This window comes from Mirounga angustirostris, unplaced genomic scaffold (assembly GCF_029215605.1).
Source record: "Mirounga angustirostris isolate CCGP_5_RB_7025 unplaced genomic scaffold, mMirAng1.0.hap1 SCAF_1, whole genome shotgun sequence".
Lineage (NCBI taxonomy): Eukaryota > Metazoa > Chordata > Mammalia > Carnivora > Phocidae > Mirounga > Mirounga angustirostris.
In genome coordinates this window covers 184,125,883-184,151,572 of record NW_026991709.1, presented here as the reverse complement: position 1 = coordinate 184,151,572, position 25,690 = coordinate 184,125,883, and the positions used below count along the sequence as shown (strand labels likewise).

At 46.2% G+C, this 25,690-nt stretch overlaps 1 protein-coding gene across 7 annotated transcripts in view; it reads right to left on the bottom strand.

Annotated features, from left to right (window-relative positions):
• Positions 1-24,505, bottom strand: part of ADAMTS9 (ADAM metallopeptidase with thrombospondin type 1 motif 9) — a 164,398-nt gene extending 139,893 nt beyond the window's left edge. For 6 of the 7 annotated variants that reach the window (XM_064594102.1, XM_064594119.1, XM_064594118.1 and 3 more), the window contains exons 1-3: positions 24,373-24,505; positions 23,378-23,766; positions 17,930-18,092 (exon numbers count right to left, since the gene is read on the bottom strand). In XM_064594102.1, the coding sequence (XP_064450172.1) occupies positions 17,930-18,092; positions 23,378-23,766; positions 24,373-24,487 (667 nt within the window). In that variant the 5' untranslated portion in view covers positions 24,488-24,505. Of the gene's footprint in view, positions 1-15,481; positions 15,616-17,929; positions 18,093-23,377; positions 23,767-24,372 lie in introns of those variants that run through there. The other variant, XM_064594138.1, reaches the window with a different exon arrangement.
• Positions 24,506-25,690: the final 1,185 nt, after the last annotated feature.

Below are 25,690 nucleotides of genomic sequence, written 5' to 3'. Positions count from 1 at the left end.
TACAAATTGTGTATTTTTGCTCTTCCTTTTTTTTTTTTTTCCCCCACACGTAGCTTTACATATATCAGTACTTTTTATTGAGATATAATATATAGGGGCTCCTGGGTGGCTCAGTTGGTTAAGCGTCCTACTCTTGATTTTGGCTCAGGTCATGATCTCAGGGTCCTGAGACTGAGCCCCGTGTCGGGCTCCACGTGTCTGCTTGAGATTCCCTCTCTTCCTTTCCCTCAGCCCCTCCCTGTCCTCTCCCTCTTTAAAAAAAAAAGACAGAGTGAGATAATTTATATAACCATAAAATTCACCCTTTCAAAGGGTATAATTCAGTGGTTTTTAACATATTCATAACGTTGTGCAACCATCACCATGATCTGATTTTAGGATATTTTTATTGCCCCAGAAAGAAATCCTGTCCCCAGTAGTGGTTATTCCCCCATTACCTCTCTCCCTCCAGCTCCTAGAAAACACTAACCTATGTTTTCTATCTATGGATTTGCTTATTCTCTCACTTCATACCAAGGGAGTCCTACAATATGTGGCCTTTTGTGACTGGCTTCTTTCGCATTTTATTTATTCACTCTTTAATTGGTGGGCACTTGGGTTTAACAACTCAATTGAATCATACTGCTATGAACATGCACATACAAGTTTTTGTGTGCCCATGTTCACATTTCTCTGATGTATATACCTAGAAGTCAAACTGCTGGGTCATATAATAACTCCGTGTTTACCATTTTGAGGAACTGCCATATTATGTTCCAAATGGCTGCACCATTCTCTTGCCTCTTCTTAGACTTCAAATATGATGCTTAAAAGTAGGAAATCATTCTTTCAAGGTTGTTCTCCTTTGAGGAGTCCTCAAAAATTAATTACATTTAGTTACCTAAATAACTTATGAGCAACCTGTCCTAGTTCCAATCTTAAAATAGCATGTTGAATGAAAGAAGATATACAGATGGCAAAAAAAGTGCATGAAAATATGCTCAACATCATATATTATCAGGGAAATGCAAATTAAAACAACATTAAGATACCACCACACATCAATGAGAATGGCCCAAATCTGGAACACTGACAACCCCAAATGCTGGCAAGGATGTGGAACAACAGGATGGTGAGAATGCAAAATGGTACAGCCACTTTGGAAGACAGTTGGTCAGTTTCTTATAAAACTAAACACGCCATATGATCTAGCAATCATGCTCTTTGGTATTTACCCAGAGGAGATGTTCACAGAAAAATCTGCACATGGATGTCTATGGCTAATATTCATAATTGCTAAAACTTGGAAGCGACCAAGGTGTCCTCCACAGTAGGTGAATGGATAAACTGTGTGGTAGCACCAGGCAATGGAATATTATTCGGGGCTAAAAAGAACTGAGCTAGCAAGCCACGTAAAGACATGAAGGAACCTTAATTGCATACTGCTAAGTGAAAGAAGCCAATCTGAAAAGGCTCTACGCTGTATGATTCCAACTATATGACATTCTGGAAAAGGAAAACTAGGGGGACAGTAAAAGATCCGTGGTTGCCAGAGGTTGGGGCACAGAGAAATGGATAGACAGAGCACAAAGGATTTTCAGAACAGTGAAAATACTGTGTATGAAAGCATAATGATGGATACATGTCATTTTAAGCATTTGTCCATATCCACAGAATATAAAACACTAAGAGGAAATCAAAATATAAATATGGACTTCAGGTGATTACGATACAACCATATGATATAATTATGATATGTCAATGTAGATTCACCAACTGCAACAAACGTACCCTCTGGTGAGGGATGCTGATAATAGGCTATGCATAGGTAGGGGCAGGGGGATATATGGGAAATTTCTGTACCTTCCTCTCATTTTTCTGTGAACCTGAAACTGCTCTAAAAAATAGACTTAATACCAAAAAACCCACGAAAACCCAAAAAAGCACGTGATACCTCCAAAAATTAAATGCACATTTGCATTCAGAGAAAAATGCAACACTTTGCAAGTTGCACTGCGGCACGCACAGGTGCACACATTTAAGCAGGTTGAACAGCTCTCTGTGGCATTAAGGACTCATCAGAGGCACTCAAGTTGTAACACTGTTTATCAGAAAGATGAGTTAAGGGCGCCTGGGTGGCTCAGATGGTTAAGCGTCTGCCTTCGGCTCAGGTCATGATCCCACGGTCCTGGGATCGAGTCCCGCATCAGGCTCCCTGCTAGGTGGGGAGCCTGCTTCTCCCTCTGCCTCTCTCTCTCTCTCATGAATAAATAAATAAAATCTTTAAAAAAAAAAAAAAGAAAGATGAGTTAATATTGGCTTTTACAACTGTTCTGGCCTTGCTGACCAGTAAGGAGAAGCAATGATGCTTGCACCAGCACAGTGTTCTGACACCTCATGCTCCGAAGGGAGCAAGCTTCAAGCCCTTTTTGCCCTTGGGCAAATAACTGACTCCCATTCACCCTCCATTCTCCCAGTTAGAAAGCTGGATAAGAACGCTCCCTAGGGGCGCCTGAGTGGCTCAGTCGTTAAGCGTCTGCCTTCGGCTCAGGTCATGGTCCCAGGGTCCTGGGATCGAGCCCCGCATCAGGTCCCTGCTCTGTGGGAAGCCTGCTTCTCCCTCTCCAACTCCCCCTGCTTGTGTTCCCTCTCTCGCTGTGTCTCTCTCTGTCAAATAAATAAAATCTTTAAAAAAAAAAAAAAAAAAGAACGCTACCTATTTCATAGGCTTGCTCTGAGGAATAGTTGGAGATCATGCATATAAAGTGCCCAGCAAATAGGAAGCAACCCATAAATAGTGTTATGTTTTCTCCTTTTTCCAACTCATAAAGTCTGAACTAAAAGGAACCATTTCAGGGAGAGTGACAGCGTAAAAATATTTTTCTGGATTACGGTAACAATTCTAAAGACGTAGACTGTTTATATCCTTAAATGATCTTTTCTAAGTCACTTCTCTGGATCTCAGTTCCCCTGACCTCTTAAATGGCATATAAATTTCTGCTGCTATGTTAAGGTGGTCTTGAAAATTAAATAACAAAGCGTACAGAAAATTCCTTATATATTGGGGCGTCTGGGTGGCTCAATCAGTGAAGCACTGGCTCTTGATTTCGGCTCAGGTCGTGATCTCAGGGTCATGGGCTCTACGCTCAGTAGGGAATCTGCTTGAGATTCTCTCTCTCCCTCTCCTTCTGCCCCCTCCCCCTGCTTATGGGCTCTCTCTAAAATAAATAAATAAATCTCAAAAAAAGAAAATTCCTTATGTATTATAAGTTGAATTTTAAAAATTACTTCTTGAACACCAGTTTTATGCAGGGTACTGAGCTAGATAAGTGGAAATAAACAACAGCAACAACAAAACAAAAATAAAACTTGGGGCTAATCCTTAAAAAGAAAGAATAGAAATTTAAGATGGTCTCATTATTTAAAACCTCACAGTAAACAACAACAACAAACTGTAACATTTGGTTATTTTTTGGTAAAAAATATTTTAAATGAGCTTCATGTCACATTGCCATGTAATCGAATGCATATTATATTACTAAATAACTGGAATCATTTTAGAAAATAACATCCAGGCCTTGTTATTCAGCAGTTACTCATTGAGAGTTTGACATCCACCAGGCCTGGGCTAAGGAGATTCAAATGTTAACTTTAACAGTTGGGAAGTTAATTATTGCTCTCTATTTTCATAAGGTTTATCAAAATTTAACTGAACTTCCTTAAGGCACTGAGCCACCTTGTGACCGCACGGTCCGAGTGGGCACAGAAGTCACAGCACAGAACCCAAGGGAAGACTGGCCCCCCCTTCTGCTCCACCCTGGCTTGACAGCCAGAAGGAAGCTGGACAGGAATCCCAAGTGGTTTTGCACATGGCTTCTGGAGGCGGACCAGCCCAGGCTGGTGGCCCTGCCCTAGTGCTACTCTAAGCTACCCCTTTCTGCCTCAAAGGCTCAGTTTCCCCATCTGTAAAAGGAGGATAATAACAGCTCCTTGAAGGGTTAACAGTGAGGATAAAAGAGACGGCATGCAAAATGCCCTCAGCGCAAAGCACACGGGAAGGATCCATGAAGTAGTCGTGTGCAATCTGTAGGACTGAAGATGTTGATATGAAGGTTGCTCACATAAAACAATGCTATTTCAGAAAGAATCTTCTACAGGAAAAGAGGGAAGTGGGGGAGGGAGATGCAGTCCCTGCCTCCCGGGAACTCCCGGCCAGGAATGTGCTCACGCGGGCTGACCGGGACAGGACACAGCCTGAGATGGAATTGGACATAAACACATGACACCAACGCTTGCACCTCTCTACGGCTCCGACAGCTGACAACGTACAAGGGAACCCAGAGTAGAGACCTGGGCTGTCTTTGTTCTAGTCAGATCTAAGATCTGCAATGAATCAGGTATGCTCAGAGTTAATGACACCTTCAGACAGGGATTCCGCAGGCGAGAAAACGCAGTCTACTGGGACCAGAGGAAGATGGATAAACAAGCACAGTGTGGGAAAAAGAAAAAGGTAAGACGTAAAAACAAAACAGCCATAAAACCAATGAATGTTCTAATAATAAAGAACAATGAGTTTCCAGCAAGTGGGTGGGGAAGGAGCTTGTGGGGGAAACTGTCCTATAAGAATGAAAACTCACCAAGGTTTCATTTTTTTCAGGGTCCTCAACTTGCTAGCCTTAAAAACAACAGGGAATCCCTAAATGCTCATGAGGGTCATGTCCCCAAACCCATTTCTCTGTACACATGGTGAGCTTTGGGGAAAAAACAAGTGGCATGCCCGGGGTCTAGTGATGCTCCATGCTCAGCACTAGCAGGGAATGGGTACGTGCAAAGGGCAGCAGTGGAAGAGATTTTGCTGAGACTCCTTTTAGCTGGCCAGAACCTTTATGAACGACGTTTCCCTGAGAGTGGTTTATGGAACAGTAGTTCCAGAACATATTTCTGACAACAAATAATGGAAGTTTGCAAAATATTCCACGTAGCATTTACATCTGGTACTTCCTCCATGCTCATTAGCATTTTAAGACCTCCAAGAAGTCTTGCAGGAAAGAAACCAGTTTACATTTGTTTAACCATGTAATTGGGAAACCGATGGGCTCTTGGCTGGCTTACAGGGCAGGTAGGTAGTGGGGACTGACCCAGTCCTGGAAAGATAATGAGATGGAGAGAAGTGTACTGAGGGGCTTTCCTTTCCGGGTGTTGGGGGGCGGTGAGGAGGTGATGTCACTGGAATAAAACACTCGAGAAGATTCTGTTAGAGTTCAAGGGGCTGTGGTTGGTTGTGGGTCAGGGTGGTGGGAGGCATGTCTGAGGGGCATCCCACCATCTTCCAGGGGGTGGGTGCCTCCACCCAAGGGAGGGTGGTCAAATTTGCTGACTCAGGCACTATACTCAAAGGTCCTGCTCCCCCTTTCTCAGTCAACAGCTTGCATCTCACTCAACTAAAGCGGTAACAAGGGGCTGCGGTCATAATAATACGGCTGACGTGTTGAGTGGGCTCCTCTGCGTCAGGTGCTCTTCTAAGCACTTTCTGTGGATTAACCAGATTACTCCTCACAGCAACCCGATATGGTAGGGACTTTGATATCCATTTCCAATTGAGGAAACTGAGGCACACTTGAACTAACTTGAGAAAATAGTTAAAGAATATCTATTTGAGGTAGCGTAACAAGCTGAACATACCCAGGCCTGCATTTCACTAAGAGACTGTTTGGTTTTGCTACTAAGATCCTGCAAAATACTCTTGTGGGAATGTTGGTTGTGACTCATTCCATCTCTTAGCAGTAAGGGGAGGTTGGCCTTTTTGGCGGGTGGGGCGCCGGCTGCCCATGGCCACCCCACATGACCTGCAGGCCGCTTTCGATGGCCGCCTCCCAGGCCCCTTGGTGACAAAGTATGGGATCTTCTGGGCCACACTCTCCAGGAGAAATAAAATGTGAGTCACACATGGAAGTTAAGCACTTCTAGTAGCACATTTTAAAAACACCAAGAGGACCAGATGAAATTAATTTTAATAATATTTTCTATTTAACCCAATATATCTAGAATGTTATCATTTCAACATGTGGCACTAGCCACATTTCAAAGGCTCAGAAGCCACATGGGGCTGCCGGCCACCATCTAGGATGGTACATTCTAGATGTTTGCAGAGTGAACACCGGATCCAACAGGCTTATTCCTGATGAGGTTAGGTTTGGGACTCAGAGGGACCTGCATTGAAATCCCAGTTTCCCCACATTCCATCTGTGTGATTTCAGGCAAGTCATTTAAGTTCTTTGTGCCTCAGTTTCCTCATCTGTGCAATGGGGATAATAATAGTTTCTCTCTAATATGGTGGTGGGGAGGATGAAGTGACCTTATACTCATAAAGTAACGAACCAGGGGAACCAGGGCCGGGGCAAAACGCTCTAGGGGCATTGGCTAGGGTGTCTCCTGACTGAGGCTGAGCACCCCTTCAGGCTGCTGAAATGAAGTGGCTCCGGGGCCTGCTGCTATCTGACACTTCACGGCAGCTGTAGGTGGCCCCAGGCTCCATGTGGTGCCTGTGGGGGGTCCGAAGTATCACTCCCATATCAGAGATTAAAGAGCAGTTGGCGCTGGAACTCTTTAAAAAGGCTTCTAAGCAACTCCTAGGGAGCATATCTCCCACATTCCTTTGATACATGTCTCCCAGTTTACACACGGCTGAGGACTAGTTTACCCACCACAGCCTGGAGTACAAATCCGTTCTCGTCCTCACGTCCGTGTTTCAGCCACCACGGAAATGAGGGGTCACAGGGACATATTATAATCTGATTACAAGGGGAACCACTGGGAATCCTATGCAGCCACAGGCCACCTTCCTGCAGCACCAGGAAGTGGGCCCAGCTCAGATATTTTGTTGCTTTAAATTCAGCTGTGGCTATGGCAACTTCAATCCCCTAAATGAATTAAAGGCCTGATACCTTTCTCTATGGCATGGAAATAGCTCCTTAAAGGAGCTCACTAGTTTATTCTTAATTATCCTTACACGTAAAATAAATCCAGTGGTCCTCCCACATCTCATGAGTTGCACTTGGGAACATCATCACTGCTTCCGAGGACAGCCTCTCCTTGATTAGCAGCTTGGAAAGAACACAGGACTGGGAAGTAAGAGGCCTGCGTTCAGGGCCTGCTTCTTCCTTCGCCCTAGCACCGAGATGATGAATCCCTTCGAAAATGCTTAGCCTTGATCCTCTGATCCATAAAAAGAGGGACTGGAAAAGAAGTTCTCTCTAAAGTTCCTTCCAGTATTAAAAATTGGTGAGTTCTTACCTTTTACAAGATGAAAGTGAATAATGCTGAAAAATGAAGTCCTAAGATTCAAAATGGATCAAGCCTACCTGTCTTGGTCACTGTCACTCTTAAAGAGGGTATCAAAGAAATAACCAAACAGTGGGCACGGTGGGAGGGTAGAAGGAGACAGAATAACTCCACAGCAAAGGGAGACCCCCAGAAAAGAGGTGCGTGGCACCTGAGGTTCAGTAACGGGAAGGGAGCTGCGGGGTGTGCACCTCCATTATTTATCACAAATGTTCTCTTCTGGACCTGCTGAAACAGATCATAGTTACTGAGAACCATTCCCATTCTGTCTACTCTAATGTGTTACAGGGGAATAGCATCAAATGTGAGAATCAGGAAAGTGGCTTAAAAGAGAAAAAACAGGGCATAATCAGTTACCTCTGGAAAAGCCTATATGGCCCCCAAAGCACAGAATAGGAACTTGGGACTAATGGCGTCACGTGTCCCATTCCGCTTGCCCCAGGAGCGTGTGGTCATACAGGGCCGACTCTCACACTACTAACTTCTTCTGTGTCTGCCTCTGTCTCACCGCCCTTCGGCTTTCTCTCCCTGCGAGCACACACGTGCCAAAGAACAGTTATTCTTACGTATCCAGGGCTCCCTCTGTAACTCTTTTCACCCATGAGCCAAGAAAACACATTCCCCCCATAAAGGACACTGGCTTGAAATTGCAAGTTGTGTTTCTAGATGCCAACCAGAAATACACACAGCAGCAGCATCTCTTTCTTTTGGCACAGAAAATGGCTCTGAGTAACGAGTTCTAAATAAGCCTCTCCTAGCCCATCTCTCTGCACCTGTGTCTCGGACAAACTCCATACTGCAATTCCTGCTATGCTTTGCTGCCTTGTCATCCCAGGACAGCATGACATCCACGGTGCCCAAAATATGTGCAAGAGAGTAGGGAAGCCACGTATGAAAGAAGTGTGTGCAAATTAGCAGAACGAAAAGACAAGCCACAGACTGGGAGAAAACACTGGCAAACCACACATCTGATAAAGGGCTTGTATCCTGAATATATAAAGTACTTTCAAACTTCAATAATAAGAAAATAAACATTCCTTTTTTTTTTTTAATGGGTAAAAGATTTGCTCAGACACTTCACAAAGATACATGGATGGCAAATAAGCATATGAAGAGATGCTTACTTTATTAGTCGTTAGGGAAATCCAAATGAGATAGCACTACACACCTGTTAGAACAGCTAAAATTAAAAAAACAAAAATACACAAAATACTGGCAATACCAAGTGAAACTGGCACCTTCATATCCTGCTGGCAGGACTGCAAAATGGTACAGTCACTCTGAAAAGGAGATGGACAACTTCTTATGAAATTAAACATACACTTACCATATAAACTAGCAATCTCGCTTCTGGGTATTTACCCAATTAAAAACAAACAAACTTATGTTCACCCGAAAATCCGTAGGCAAACGTTTTTAGTGGCTTCACTTGTAGCTGCCAAAAACTTTGTCCCTCAATCGGGTAATGGATAAACAAAGTGTTGTTTACCCATACAATGGAGCACTACTCGGCAATAAAAAAAAAGATAGATTGCTGACAAAGGCCACAAAGTGGATAATCCTTAAATGCCCTAGACTTAATGATTCTATTTATATGGCCTTCTGGAAAAGCCCAAACCGGAGAGACAGAAAATAGGTGGTGGCTGCCAAGGACACCAGGAATAGATTCTCTCTCTGAACTGTGATGATAGTTACATGACTATATGCATTTACCAAAACTTGCAGAGCTGTGTATCAGAAAGCATGACTGCTACTGCATGCAAATTCTACCTAAGAGAGAAATGGAAAGAAAACACTAGAAAATATCAATGGAAAGTGAAAAGATTTGTGAAAAAAAAATCATCACAGAGAAATTCTGAGGCCAAACCCATCCATTTGAACTTTTTCCACACCACAGGCCAACTGCATTTTCAACACCCTGCTCTGATTCTAATGTCCCGTGAGGGATGGGGATCAATGAATAAGGAAGCATCTTACCAACATTTGCCCCTGGCTTGATGCTGCTCCTTCTCAAAGCAACCTCTCTGAAGCGAAGTGAGAGGAACAACCAGGATTGATGACAGGTGACACAGAAAGGCCCTGATTCAGGGCTCAGAGTAAAGCAGGGAGCCCCCATGGTATCTCTGAATCCAGAAGCTTACCAAAAGTGCTGGAGGGAGGAGGCAGGGAAGCACGGCATACAACAAGGAGTCCTAATTCCAGGCCCAAACCTAACCGGCCACTTTACAATTCCCAGTTGCAAACTGACTCTCAGGGGCTTCAGAACGCAGGGGAGTGAAATCCTTGAATGGTAGATAAAGCAGTCTTAGTAAATACTGTACATTGACAATCTTTCTATGGGTAGGTTAAAAAAAAAAAAAAGAAGAAGAAGAGGGTTATCAAGGTACTCCAGATAAAAGGTCAAAAACAACCTAACCACGCTGACTTTTGGGGCTCAATGAAATTACTCTGATAAGTGGCTCATTCCTGGTAGCTTTGTACTTGGTACCTGCCCTGGGTTTAGGCCTGATCCTGCTCTTCCAAATGGCTGCAAAGGTGGCCTGACCATACAATGATAAAGATGAATCAATGAGTAAAAGAAGTGGAAGGGGAAAAAAAGACCATGGGGAGCAAATCTGAACTGGAAGAAAAATAGCAATTTAACAAGGATGACACTGCAGCCAAGTGAAAAGTTACCTAAGACACAGAACAGGGCGCCTGGGTGGCTCAGTTGGTTAAGCGACTCCTTCGGCTCAGGTCATGATCCTGGAGTCCCTGGATCGAGTCCCGCATCGGGCTCCCTGCTCAGCGGGGAGTCTGCTTCTCCCTCTGACCCTCCTCCCTCTCATGCTCTCTGTATCTCATTCTCTCTGTCTCAAATAAATAAATAAAATCTTTAAAAAAAAAAAGACACAGAACAGCTGGGGCGCCTGGGTGACTCAGTCGGTTAAGCGTCTGCCTTTGGCTCAGGTCATGATCTCAAGGTCCTGGGATCAAGCCCCATGTCAGGCTCCCTGCTCAGCAGGGAGTCTGCTTCTCCCTCTTCCTCTGCCTGCATTCACTCTCTCTCTCTCTCTGTGTGTGTCAAATAAATAAATAAAATCTTAAAAAGAGAGAGAGATAGAACAGCCAACTGCAATGTACGGATCACATTTCAATCAAACTCTAAACAAATGGACTTTAAGAAGGTGTTGCAGGGACAATTAGGAAAATTTTAACATATGTACTGTGTAGGTTATGTGGAACAGTTATTGCTGATTTTGCTCAGCATGGTATATTTACATTACAGTTACATAAGAAAATAGCATCCTTTTTCAGAGATGTATATGGGAGTGTTTAGACAAGAAATGCCACGATACCTACGTTTACTTTCAAACACTCCAGCAAAAAGAAAAAATAAAAAGCAAACATGGAAAAGTCTTTGCTATCATTAAGTGTAGATGGTGTTTTTATGGGGTTTCATTATACTGTTGCCTCTATGTATGTATGTGTGCTTAAAGATGGTCTTCATAACATGTGTTTTTAAAGACATGATGAAAAAAGTTAAGCAAATAAATGAGCACAGATGAAAGAAAAAAACAGTTCCTGTATTAGAAGTTTCTTTTCTACTCTCCTTTATTTTGCTGTAATATTGCACTACTAACGCTAATGTTTAATAAAAGGAATCTTTTTTTATAGAAATGCCACAAAGAAGATAAAGCTGAGGAAATAGGCTCAATAATTCAGTTCTTCAAAACAGTAATCTTCTGGGAGTTGCTTATGTTGACTATTTATTAGATATAGTCACTGAAGAACATAAAAAAGAGAAAAAAGGTATAAAGACTGTTGAGGAACAAAAAGGGGTCAGGGACGGGGCATGAAGCCCAAACAATAAGCCCCGAATGGAACTATCTGTAAAGATTGAAATCAGCTCTGGGTTTGAGGGCTGGTTGTTTCCTTACACTCTGTGGACATGTTCATTCACTTTTCCCAGTTCAGCTTTCTTATTTGTAAATGGGAACAACTGGGGCATCCTCCTCCCAAAGAGCAGTTGCAGGAGTAAACAAAGTAACCCAGCATGGGCTTTCACACTGCTCAGCACATGGCCTTCAATGTTGCCTGTTCTTCTGCTCACAAGCTGAATGGCTAAAGGAAAGATGTGAAGATCCAGAAAGTGTGTGGGAAGGTGTAGGCAGGCTGGCTTCTCACAGAAGTAACTAATTAGCCAACAACCACTGACCTGCTTGAGCCCAGAGCTTCTGTCACAGCCTGGAACCCTCCAGTCATCCCAGAAGTGTTTACTTAAACCCCCCCCTCAGAGGTCTGTCCTTCACTGTCTCTCACTCCATTTGGGCCTGGCTATCGGGCTGCTAATCTAATCAGCTAATCTATGCTAAATTATTAATAGGATCCCAGAGGTTAATGTGTAACAACTACACCCTCCAACAGAGGCCCGCTGGAGACTGCAAGGCCTCAGCGAGTCATTAGTCTTGGTGGGAATTTCGGGCACCAGGGAGCCCTCCTCCAATCCAATCAAATTGTAGGCAAGCATATTAGAAATCCTGCCTTGAAAGCAATCCATATATGAATGCAAACGAATCAACAAAGTGCAGAGCAAAAAACCCTCTGAGTAGACCAGGACAAAAGGGTTGTGGAAATTGGTATGTTTTTGTGGTTTGTGTCCTCGGGCAAACCAACTTCATGGACTTCTCTGCAGAGGGCAAAATGTAGGTTGGGGTAAAGATTAAAATATACAATCCATGTAAAGCCCTTGGAACAGCGCCTGCCACACAATACGTGCTCGACAAACGTGAGCTATTGATGATATCATCTAGGGACTCCATTAAATGAAAGCATAAGACACTCTGAAAACTCAAGTGAAAAGGATTTTCTAATTGGTGGCTTCCATTTGTATTCTCTGTGGAGTCAGGCCCACAGGACAGCACACAGGAATTAGATCTGGGTTAGTGTCAGGCCCACTTCCTATTAGCTGTGTGACTTTGGACAAGTTGTTCAGCCTCTCTGAGCTGTAATTTTCTCAAATGTAAAATAAGAGTAATAGTATGTAACCTATAGTGTTGTTGAATGGATTATAAATGATAATGTATGGAAAGTCTGTAGCACAGTGACCCCAAACGCACAGAAGACCCTAACAAAAAATGTCTTTAATTATCATCTTGTATTTTCCAGCCTTTATGACTGCACCCTCAGGAGGCCAATCAACAAGTCACAGTACATTCTCACGGACCGAGTCTCCAGTGCCTGATGCCTAATGGGGACTAAGCCACGGTAATCCCAGGGTCAGTCCAACATGCACAAGGCAATTTAGCAGGGTTGAGATGGAGCCTCAGCTTTGACCAGCCCCATTGTCCCAAAGAAGCAGATACAAGGCAGGATTTTTGTTTGTCTGGTTACGGAGATTATCTCATTCCAAAAAAAAAAAGCAGGGGATCATGGCTTGACTGCTGGTCCCTGGTCGTAAGTGCCATGAGGCTACCAAATAACCGTATGCCATGATCCATTTCTTTTTAACTATATTTTCTGATTATAAAACGATTATAGAATTGAGGCAAAAATATAAGAATATAAAATAAAAAGGTTGCTTATGTTCCTGCCAACCAGAAATAATCTGTTCTTAATATTTCTATCCATATTGCTTCATATTTTTTCTTTAAACACACATGTACCACAACACAGCTATCATTTTTAAAAAATGAGATCATACCATATACTTGTTCATGACTTGCTTGTTTGCTTAAGATGTGTATATACATATATATATATATATACACACACACACACACACACGTCCGTGTTAACATAAATGTGTATGATCATTTTTGATGGCTGCATAGGAATCCATCAAATGTATCCCTCATAAATCATTGGTCTATCCTCCTACTGAAGAACACCTAGGTTGTTTCCAGCCTTTTGCTATAATAAACACCACCATACTGAGTATTCTCACACAAACGTCTTTACACAATTGTCCAATTATTTCTTTAGAAGTGGCATCGATGGGTCAACAAGTACTTAATTCTTAAATGCCTTAAATAAAACAAAAAACCAGCAGGTCTTGCTGAGATGGGAGGGTGAGAGAAACATTCTAGTAATGGAAAAAGACAGTCTTTTAGGCCCAGACAAACAAAATAGCCTTCTGTTGGCCTTTTCCCCCCTGCCTTTCTCTCTCTCACCTACCAGGAAGCATGTCTATCTCACTGATAAGAACAACTAAATCCTCTTGTGCAAAATTCAGGGTCAAACAGAGAGTGTCTGTGAGACAGAACTTGAGGTCTCATCTGGAAATGCAATGTGAAGGATTAGCAGGAAGTGGCTTATAAAAGCAATAAACTCTCCTGAATGGCTCCACTGCGCCAGCCACTTCGCCCCCCTGGGGTGGGGGGAGGCAGGCAAGGCAGCTCAATGAACTCTACTGAGGACCCACTGTGTAGGGGGCACAGGAGTAGCAAGGGCATGCCGCAGGAAAGAGAAGATACCCCACACCCCATCCTGAATCCTGAGGAACTTACAAACAGGATGAAAATCACAAATAAATGCAGATCCACTCAACTGACCCAAACGTACACACCCAGACGTAACCAACGATGGCAAAACAGAGACACTGTAGGAAGGGCAGCCATTGGGCCAAGAGAAACTTGCAAGAAATGAATTTTTTAAAATACTGCACAATGAGGGCGCCTGGGTGGCTCAGTCAGTTAAGCGTCTGCCTTCAGCTCAGGTCATGATCCCAGTGTCCTGGGATCGAACCCCTCATCAGGCTCCCTGCTCGGTGGGGAGCCTGCTTCTCCCTCCCCCTCTGCCTGCCTGTTGGCCTACTTGTGACCTCTCTCTCTCTCTCTGTCAAATAAATAGAATCTTTAAAAAAAAAGTGCTGCATTAGGTACAGAGAAAATAGGCAAAGAGAAGGCGGCTCTCCGCCCCCTCACTTGCTGGCAGGGTGACCTTGGGCAAGTCCCATAAGCCCTTTATGACCTGGTTACCAAGAAGCTCTAAGCTAAGCACAGGAATCCGATCAGCTTTGGGTTTTGGCATTGAGTTTTCCTTTCCTTGCTGTGTTGTTTCAATTTCTATTTTCATGACTCTTCTTTTTAATCTCCCATTCAGTGATTGTCTACCATCTGCTAAACACTGTCCTGGGAGCTTTCATTATTTCATACTCATTTGGTCCTAACTACACCCTTGAAAGGTATGTGTTATTCTTACTTTATGCTCTAAATGTGCTTGAGGTCACACAGCTGACGGGAATAAAGATGGTTCCTGGTTTTATCCTCACGGCACAGAGGAGTTTGGAAATAAGCTACGGCTGAATGCACATATGAATGAATAAATTAAGTTGTTGACTCCCTTCTAAACCCATGCAATTTTCACTACATAAGACTCCTTCTGCACGTGTCGTTTTAATGTAAATTATCTCAGAATCTGTTTTTGAAAATCAGACATACATCAAGAATCAGAAATGAGCAGGACTCAATCCATCAGTAGGCAAGAGCATAACAGCCATAGTGCCTAGTGCTGGGCAGGATCCCATTTTCCAGCAGCTAAGGGTCATACTCAGCTCAGTAGTGGACTTGCAGGGGCCTGCTCCAAGGCGAGGGCAATCTTAAATTCTGATGGGTTGGTGTTGTATATAGAGCTGATCACTCCTGGAAATAAGTAACTTAATGTCCCAGGACTATAGTTTGCTCATCTGTACAGAATGAGCCTGTTGGCCTAGAGCTAACTACTACAGTTTCCTCCAGAAAATCTTCTGTCAGTCTATAAGACATAGAAAACAGTGATGAAGAACGCAAAGCAAGTGGCAAGCCAAGGATAGTGGTTATTGCCTTAAATCCTACATTAGCAGGGATTCTCACATTTGGCTGAACTTCTGGGTTAAGTGGAACACTCAGTAAACCCACTGATTCTTGCTCATTCTCGCTAGCCTGAGAGGGAGGTTGTGTGTGTGTGTGTATGTGTGTGTGTGTGTGTGTGTTTAAAGAACCTGTATTTGTAAGAAGTTCCCAGGATACTTCTAAAGTTTACCCTTGACTACCAACCACTGCTCTGGGGGGAAGTCCCTGAAGCTGACTGGATTAATATTTGTAGAGGATATTTTCTGCTCTGGCCAGAGGGACTTCTGCCCGCACCCCCTACCCCCACCCCCCCCAACCCCACCTACTTTCACTCCCTGTGCACAGGCTACCTGGTTTCGGATGTTTCCGTGACCTGCTGGTCCATCCCTGTAATGGCTGCTGGTGAATTGTGCCATATTCCAAAGTTCTTTCCAACTGTTCTGAGCCTCCTGCATCTGTATTCAAAGAAGGGGTGCAGAAGCAGCTGGAAGAGAGAAACCAGAGTGGCAGAGTCCAGCAGCAACCTTTGGAAGAGCCAATCAAGACTGCCAGCTCCTGATTAATCACATGGGGTGAAGGAAGGGCAGCCATACTGGTCACTGGCAAGGACACACCTGAAGGAAAACTGAGAGTTGGCACGAGTGACTTCGACAGTGGCACATAAAGGCCCCAATACCAAGAAGGACTGGAACCCAAATAACTTTTTTGAAAAATTAAGCCATCTTCTGTTGTCCTCCATCTTCACCTTTTCAGAGTCCCTCTTCTTTGTGTTTTTAACAGGACTTGACAATGACTCACCCTCTAGCCCAGAAAATCAAATGTTGATTGACTTAGGTAATTAATTAAAAAAAAAAGAACTTTAAGGACTTTTTGAATGAGAGCATTAAGTAAGACTTCTCTCTCCTTCGCTGTCACACCCAACGCACACACACACATACACACCACACCTGCACAGAGAAAATGGATCATGGGATAAGACAAACATGGGCTGTCATTATGGAGTAGCTGGGAGGTCTGGGGCAAGTTGCTTCATCTCTGCTCCCCTGCCAGGTTCAATGGGGCTAAGAATGGTACCTGCCCCACAGGGTTGTGGTAAGGATCCCGTAAAGTCCTGTAGGTAAAGTGCTTTGCGCTTTGCCAGTATAAAGTAGGACCTTAATAAATGGCAGTTTAAAAAAAAAAATGTTGGTTTGCTACCACTTTAGGGCAAAAGATTATCACAAAGTGCTGTAGTTCAATAAATTGACCAATGAACATACTACTGGAGTATCTTCTGAATATATATTAATAAGATAGAAGGGGAGCAATCACGTTTCCTTTCTATCACATGCTATATGTAGGTTTACCCACATATATAAAATAAGCATTTGCTAATTCAGATTTGGGAAGTCAAGAAGGAAAGGACAATTTTCTCACTAGCATGGTCCAAAAAAATGCGGTACACATCTTGCCATCACACTGACTGGTAGCTGGCAGTCTTGGTGCCATGCCAGCCCCTGGGACTATGGTTTCTGAGTACACTGCTCCCCCTGCCCCCCATCTCACCCCCTGGCTCTTTAGTGAGTCTAACTGACATCATATTTCAGTTATATTCCATTTAGTCCTGGGAGGAGGAACTCAGCGCTAGATGGGCTACAATGCTAAACCCTCTGATCTGACTATTCCAGATTATAAGCAGCCAATGTTACCTTTCCTTATTCAGAAATAATTCCAGGAGGGAATAGGATACGACAGTCTGTCACAGATGAAGAACCTGATACAGATATAAGATGAAACAAGTGATCATTTGGGAAGCATTTTAGGAAACCCTCTGCTGGTTTGGAATTCGGGTCTTATTTGGAGATGCCAGAAAGACCCTGAAAAGTTACCTAATTCGGAGAAGCAATGTTTAAAATTACCGACTAGGGAGAAGTACAAAGTTTTAGAAACAGAAAGTTTAAGAATAAAAAAAAAAAAAAGTATTCTAACAAACATCCTAAAACAGGACCAAATTGAGGGACAATTTCTAGTGTCAAGCCATCATCAGAGAGAAAGTACTCAGGCTTCAAAGACAGTGGAAGGTTGCCTCAAGGCTGTAGATTGAGAAACATACACAAGCATAAGCTTTCGGAGGGGCCCAGAATGACATAGCCCTGACAATGGCCAGACGTGTCAGCACAAAGCCTCAAGGAATGTGTCCAGCATGGAAGGAAAGCCAGGGGTGGGCACAGACGCATTTGACTGAAACCTGACAGCACAATCCACAACTTCTATTCTGCTATTTCCTGAAGCCCTAGAACAACAGCTAAAACTCATGTTGATAGGAAAAACCCCAATGAACACAAAGAAATTTTTTTGAGTTCCATTTATGAGACTTTTTCACTTTTTCATAACCTTACATGGTAAAAAACAAAACAAAAAAAACCAACCCAAGTGAATAGAAAACACCAAGACACCCAGGGAACACAAGCCATTGCTGACTGAGGATAGGGCTGTGAGAGCCGGAAGACACTACGAAAGCCAAATCCAAAAAAATTTGCAACTTCAACAAAAGGCAGCTTTGCCCACAGTGAGCCTGGAGCCAGATGAGCTCCTATCGGGGCTTTCCTGGTTCTTAGCTGTGCAACCTTGGACAAGTTACTACACTCTCTGTAGCTTCCACATCTGTGCCATGGGGAATACCTACCTCGCTTGAAGACTGAGTAAAAGACAATGCAAGCGGTAGCACTTGGCAGCATGTGAAAGAGGTATATCTTTGTAGTCTTGCCACTGACCCATCTCACAGAGCTGGGGGCTCTGCTTGAGCAGGAAGGAAATACCTGAGGTGTCACACGCATGCCTTCCCATTGAGGGCCCTCTGTGCAGGGTGCTGTGCCGATAGACGATGTGCGGTTTGTTCTGTTCCTCTGCATCCACTTGCTCGTCAATGGACAGTAGTGGTTCAATAAAATAATCCCCATCATGGGACCGGAATGTACCCAGCTGCAGATGAAGAGAGGTGAGAGGTTGATTTCACAGAACTCAACTGCAGGAAGGGGAAAAAAATGGAACATTGCCAAGGAGAGAGGGTAGCATTTCCCCCAAGCCCTTCCCCATGAGGGCTGCTGAAACTGAACTCACTGCCCACCTATTTGGAGAAGCGGTTTATTTTCACTCTGCCAGGTCAGTACCTTCTCCTTGATTTGACTCTAGTTTATTATACCTGCTATGCAAATCTGTCTCTAAGAAATCCTTCCTTGGTGCCCAAATTCTAATCATATTCACTTTCTTTTTTTTAAAAAAAAGATTTTATTTATTTATTTGACAGACAGAGACAGAGCAAGAGAGGGAACACAAACAGGGGGAGTGGGAGAGGGAGAAGCAGGCTTCCTGAAGGGCAGGGAGCCCGATGCGGGGCTAGATCCCAGGACCCTGGGATCATGACCTGAGCCGAAGGCAGACGCTTAAGGACTGAGCCACCCAGGTGTCCCAATCATACTCACTTTCACAGGCTGTTCCAAGAGAGTGTTTCTGCATGTGAAGATAGCCTGGAACTTAGGGACTAGTGTGACCTACAGAGGGGAAAGCTGACCCGTGGAAGCCTTATTATTAATTCGAATTCAGAAAGCATAGACCGACCACAGGCACTCCAGGTGGTCCCACCTGTGACACTGATAGATGAGTCTCTGCACACCCCTTCCCTTTGCAATAGGGAGTGAAATGGTACAAGGCTTGGAATCGGGCTGCCCTACGTTCCAGTCCCAGCCCTGGCACTTACCCACCCACCTTGGGCAAGTTCCTTAACTGCTCTGAGCTTTGGCTTCCTTGTTTGTCAACTGGGGACAAAAGTACTTAATGTAAAGGCTTATTGTGCAGACTAAATGAGATACTGCTTGGAAAGTGCTTAGCAAAGTGACACTCTGTAAGGGATTAGAACACCTTAGTGGCTTTCTTGCTGTCTTAGTCTCTAACCACCAGGATACAATGTGTGTAAGCACCTTGAAATGGGTAACTCCTTCCGCCCTTCCCACATACCCACAAGTTCTGCAAATGGTAAACGATGCCTCAGGGTTAAACCACCCAAACCACACATCCAAGAGCACTAAAAAGTTGCCCATGCAATGCAGTGGGCACTCTTTAAAGGAAGAAATCAAGCTCCTCAATGGGGCTGTAAAAAAAAGCAGAGCGCTTCTACCTTCCCTTAGACACAATGGATGTGACTGTCCTTGAACACCAGAGTTGTATCAGCAACACTTAGGAGTTTGTTAGAAATTCAAATAATCACGCTGCACCCTAAATTTGATCTACTGAATCAAAATCTCTGTGGGTAGGGCCGCCGGAGCTGAACTTTAATGAGCACTCCAAGGTATTCTCATGCACAATAAAGTTTGGGAAGCACGAGGCTGAGACACTGGGGTTTCCAAACCTATCTAAACTTCAAAATTGCCTGGGGACTTAAAAAAAATGAGATTTGTGGCATTACCCCATACCTGCAGATCTGGAATTTCCAGGGGTGAGGTCTAGAATCTATATTTTTAAAAAAGCCTTCCGCGTGATTCATGAGCTGCTGGCTTAAAGGGAGGACAGCTCTGGTGTCGTCAGACTAAGAATAGCTGGTTTCCCCAGAGAAGAAGTGGTTTAACCCATTTATTCTCATGCAGGCACCTCTCTCTGTTTTAAATATACAACTCTGGTGTTCTGTGAGCACAGAGCAGGAAGCTTACTACACGTGAAATCTACCAGAGATAGGCCCGAAACACTGGGGAAGAACCTGGGAGCTCCTCTGGGGGTGATCTGGCACCTTTATTTAGCAAAAGGGGAAACTAAGGCCCAAAGGGAGGAAGTGACTTGTCCAAAGTTCCTCTTCAGTGATACAGAAGCAGCTGAATGGTGCCAGTACTGAATCTAGAACTCAGGTATCCTGACTTTAGTCCAGTACCTTTTTAAAAAGGAACGTCAAAGGTCTCTGTAGGAACACAGATCCAGTCTCTGGCCCACGGTTAGGGGCATGGGTCAAAAAGACAGTGTGGGAACCCCAACTCTGCCACTTACTAGTTAGGAGACCTTGAGCAAGCCCCTGACTCTCCAAGCCTCAGTGTCCTTCCTTATCTGTAAAATGGGTTGTTTTGAGGATTGGGCTGTTGTGAGGATTTGGATGCGATGAGATAATGCACACAAAAAGTACTTTTTGTAGTGCAAGATGCAAAATAAGAGTCTAAGAAATGTTATCTGTATGATGCCCAATTAATTTTGTTGTCGATTCACAGAACACAAGTTTGATGTTTAATGGATGTTTGATCAAAGAGTCATCTTTTCTTGGCTACAGTGACCATTTATTCCAACATAGGTACTAAGTACAATACACAAGACTCCAACATGGGAGAGAAATGATGCTGACCCTGCTGCCAAGGAGAGGGATAGATCGTGTGTACCAATAACTGTAATACAAGGGAGAGCATACTAAGCATCATAAGAAAGATACAGACAAATGTCTGTGAAGGAGGAGAGATGAGAGCAGTCTGGAGGACAAGTTTTCCTGGGGAAGAAGCTATGTAAGTTACACTTTAAAAGAGAAGTAGGATTGGAGCATGTGATGCTGGGGGAGATGACCAAGTAAACCCAAAGGCCCAAAGGCAATGAGGTAGGACTGGGATGGGAGGGAAATTCAGAGAAAGAACAAAAGCAGATGGACTGATACACAGGATTGGTGGAGCGAAAGCCTGAGAGAAGAGTGTGGCATGTGGGTGTGCAAGGCATGAGAAGGCACATCAAAAATGGCCTGAATTGTCAGAGGAAGGGGTTAGTAGTTGTTCTCTACGCAGTGGGGAGCTACTAGTACTAGGTAAGGTGAATGAACAGGGAAGTAATGTGACCTTGCACCTAGTCATCCTTAATCTGTTAGCGGTGTGTGGCAGGGATTAGAGAGGAAGACTGAAGGAGGAAAAGCCAGATGGAAATATTTCTTAGACAACAGTACTAAATGAGAGACGAGCAGAGAAGTAAAAGAGGTCGAGAATTAGGGTAGAGCTGGTTCAGACCAGGTGAGAGACACAGCTAAGATCGAACTCAGGGAAAATGATAACTGGTGGGGGAGGGTGTATGTGTGTGTTGGGGGGGGGTAGATTGGCATTTTTAGATTCACTCTATAGAGTGAAAGATTTCCTGGGGCGGGGGGAGCACTAGGTACGTCCTGATATTACTGGTATAGAACTGGTAATGGGAAGTCCTGGGAAGAAAGAAAAATTCCAGAAGGAAGACAAAGGGAATGAGGGTTTGGGGGCTAGATTAATCGCTGAAGATAGAGACACCTAGTGCACTTATCTTTTAAGATGTATTCTGGACCTTTCCCTCCCGGAAGAGGCAGATTGCCAATTAAATGCAATACGAAGGGGGTTATCACGGTCTATACAATCATTTCTGAAGTCCTGGCCCTCAGTTCCCAAGAGAGTTACCACTTGCAGATCCACGCGTGAGTTACCACCTAAAATTGCCAACTGAAATCAAGGTCCTGCGCAGCAAAGTATTTATACAACTGCTGGGGCCACTCAGCAGGGTGTGGAGGCGGGGAGGGAGGAGGAGTAAAGGTTGTTTACAAACTTTATGTACAGTCCCTGCCCCATCCGTAAGGTTCTGGAATTGGGGTTTATAATCTTCGGATCTAGGGGCGCTCTGATGACTTGGGGTCCAGTGCCTGACTTATGCCCACCCTGACCACAACCTTTTGAAGAATGGAAGGATTCCTGCGCTTTGGCCCTAGGTCTTGGGGCAGCAATGACTCACTGCAGCACCCCCTTACCCCCCCGTGCGTCAAACTGCCGTCTCCGCCCACCCCCAAACAAGCTCAACAGCGAGCCACAGCTCCGGGCGCTTTGCTGGGGGCTGGAGAGGCTAATCCCCATTCCCGTATCCCAGCAGGCTAAAACCTTCCCTGTCCCAGTCTTCAGGCTTGCCTCGCTCCCCACCGGACCCTTCCGACCCTTCCGTAGAATAGTGGAGATGGATGCGACATCCAGACCGGGGACACTGAATCCACCACCAACAGCGCACGCGGAAGGGGCAACCGAGTGCCCCGGGTAAGTATCTGTGCTTCCCCTTACAGAAGGTGACGGGGGAATGTGGGTCCTCGGGGGAAGAGTAAACGCATCACCAGGGCGCAGTGCACACATCGCGTTGCGCTGGGAGAACCTGACCCAGGAAAGTTTCTGCGTCACACGTTCCTGGCAGGAACGCACATTGTTTGGGAGAGTCAAGGACCACTTTCCCTCCAGCCAGAACTTTAGAGCAGGTCTTCAAATGTGGGGGTGGGGGGTAAAAAGCGGATGCCATCTGGGACCAAGTGGAGAGCGAGTGGGGGGGGGAGGTCAGGCGGGGGTCAAGGTATCCGCTCGGAAAACCTGCTAAGTGCGTATTTTGCAGTGCAGGGAGGTGGCCAGCCCGCCCCTACTCGCCCTCTCTCTCCAGGGAAACGTGCGTTGTAGGACCTGTATTTCGATTCTCTGGAGCCCCTATGCGTGGCAGAAAACCCAGAAGTACCGAAATCTCGTACACGCGGCTTCTCCAGCCTCTCCCCCACTATTTCTGTTTCTTGGGGCCACCCCGCCAGCAGGGTGCAGAGTTGGACTGCGCCACACCCCCACTCCCAGTTTCTACCCTAATTCAAAGCGTCCGGAGCAGGCTCCGCCCTCTTCCCCGCCCCCGGAGCCCTCGGCCCACCCTTCCGTTCCTGGGACTGACCTGTTCCCTGTCAATCCTGTTGAGCCTCAGGGTTCCCGGCGCGTGAAAAAAGGCCCAGAGAAATCGCCGGGACTCTAGATTACGCACCGCCCTCCACGACACACAGAAGGAACTCCCCATACCAGAGGCTGGGGATCCTCAGCCCACAGCCCTGTCTCAAGACGCGCCAGTAAGGAATCGGGTCCTCCCTGCGCTCAGCTGCTCCGCTCCTGGGCAGCAGGGTTTGCTGCAAGGGAGGACAACTCTGGGAATTTGGAAGCCGACTTCCAAGCTGCCTACTAGCGTTGGGCAAAGCGCAGTGGAGCCGAGTTCGGACTCTAGAAAGCTCCGAAACATACCGAACCCCCTGCGTGCGCGCTTCTCTAGAGTAAGCACACGCACTGGGCTTGTCATCCAAACCTCAGGATGCAAAGGAGTTTCTAGCGGATATTTAAAGCCAGGATGGAAACTCGGCGCAGTGAGGGTCCTAGGCTAGAGAGCAATTAATTAAGCCTTCCAGAAACGGGTGAAGAGGCGGGAGGGGAGCGGTGGGGTGGGGGCACACACCAACTCACCATTCCTGAGCAGAGACTGATGACCGCCGTGTGCTCGGACTTGGTATTGACATGGCCTTTGTAGAAGCAATGCTTGAGTTCCGCTTCCTCCTCGGAATAAAATTTTGTCTCATTCTCCCCGGGCGTCCCGAGGAGGGTGACAGTGAACCTTGGAGCGATAAATCCGGCATGGGCAGTGAGATTAAATAGAAATTGCTGGCCAAAGGCAGAGAGGCGGTAATGCTCCTGGGAAGAGGTAGAGGAAGCGAAGGCAGGCCAGGGGTCAGAGGCAGCGTTAATGCTCCGTCGCCTTCTTTTGAAGTGCACGTTCGTGGAAAAGGGTTCTCCGAGAGCGTTCACTCGGATGGGAGACGCGATTTCGTATTCGCTCAGGGTCTCTAATAATTTCACTGCAGGGAAAAGCAGAGACACATGAACCAATAATTCCATTTTCCGCAAGCCAATTTCCCGCAAGTTTTAATTTAAAATGAAGGGGGCTCTGTCCTGGGTTATTTTCCAACAGTTATTTTTGCCCATTTGAGTCAATGCCTTCACCCTCAGCCAATGCACAAATATTTACTGAGCACCTACTAAGTGCCAGGAACGGCCAGGAACTATGCTAGACTCTGAGGATACACTGTTCGGAAGCAGACAGTGAACAAGTCAAAAATACATAAGATAATTTCAGATTCGGACAAATACCCTGAGTGAAATAAAACATGCCACTATCTGCTACCCCCAGTTACTAAGTAACTATAGTTTGGGGCATGGAGGTGGGGAAGGGGAAAGATCAAACTACAGGCAAAGAGGGGTGGGGGAGACGAAGTTTGTTCTACAGCGGCTCTCTCTAGAAATTGACTGGGAGTGACCTAAAGAAGGGAGAGGCTGTACAGCCGGAGATAATTCTTTCTAGGAAAAGGAGAGAGGCCTCCGCTGCGGGGTGCCCAATGTGGGACGCAGAAGCTGGGGAGGTGGCGACTGGGGCGGACGGGTCGCGGTGGCCGGAGCCTCATTACCTTGCCTCGGGTGCAGCCTGTCCTTGCGCACGGCCGCCGCGGCGTCTGGGCTCCCCATCTCGGCCAGGTCCCGCACCAGGAACGTTAGCAGTGTGGCCCAGGATACAAACTGCATGGTGCTCCCCACCCCTCCCCCGTGGCTCCCACCCCCCCCTCCCTCCTGCCCTGCTTGGCTGCGGCGGCGACGCGAGGCAGCGGCCGCGGTGAGCGCGCGGAGCCCGGCGCCCGCCGCCAACTTTTGACTTTAGGAGTCGCTGAGGTCTCGCCGCGAGGGTCCCGTCTGCGCTCGGCTGAGCAACGCCGCCGCCTGCCGAGAGCTGAGCCGCTCGGGCCGCAGGAGGAGCCGGAGGAGGAGGAGGGCTGGGGCTCGGCTGCTCGGCCGCATAATGTCCAGGGAGCCGGCAGGAGAAGGCGCGGAACGTGCGCTCCGAGGCGCGCCGGGCGCCCTGTGCTGCGGGGGATAGCGGAGCGGCTTCTTGAATGGGGGGCTGGGGGGCGGAGGCGGGGGGGCCGCGGGTCCTCCGCCGCTCAAATACCCCGGGTGCCCGCCTCCAGGAGGAGAGGGGAGGAGAAAGCGAAGCGAGTGGGGACCGCCTCCTAGACGGAGTCCCCTCCTCGGCTGCCCGTGCGAGTCTCGCAGCCGGCCGCGGGCTGCAGGAGGCGGAGGCCAGAGGCGCCCGGAGCTCGGGGCCGGCCGCTCGCGCTCCCCGCCACCTCGTGGAGAGCGGCTTTTCTGAGACTCCCTGCCCTGGGGAGGGAGAGCAGAGAAAGTTCTCTCCCTTTCCCGGCGCTCTCAGTTTCTGCCTCTGGACCCCTCTCCTCTCCGCCTCTCCTCCCTCTGCTCGCTCTCTCCCTTCAGAAGCTCTCTTTTCCCTTCCTCGCCCTCGCCTCTCTGTGCCGCCCTGTCCCGGTTCTCTCAGCGCGGTGTCGCCTCCCCTCCCACTGTGCCCCCGTTTCCCCTATTTCTCCTTTCCCTTTTCTCTTTCCTCCCTTCTGTCTCCTTGTCTTCATAACAGCCCTCTCCCTCTTCTCTTTCCCCCTTTATGAATTTCTGTCCCTGTCTCTCCCCTTCGTTTGGTTTCTTACAAGTGAAAGTGGCCCAGTGCCGGAGCGCCTTCCCCCTCCTACAGTTTCTCACTGGGGACGAAATGTGATATCTGAGTTCCACTCTCGAGCTGATCGCCCTAAGTCAAGAGTCTTAGAGATGGGGTTCTTAATCTGGAAGTTCGGGGTGCGTTTCAGATCCACAGTCTTTTGAAAATTTCGCAAAGCTGTCAAGCTGTTTTCTTCTCCCAACCTCTGTCCCCATCCGGAGAGG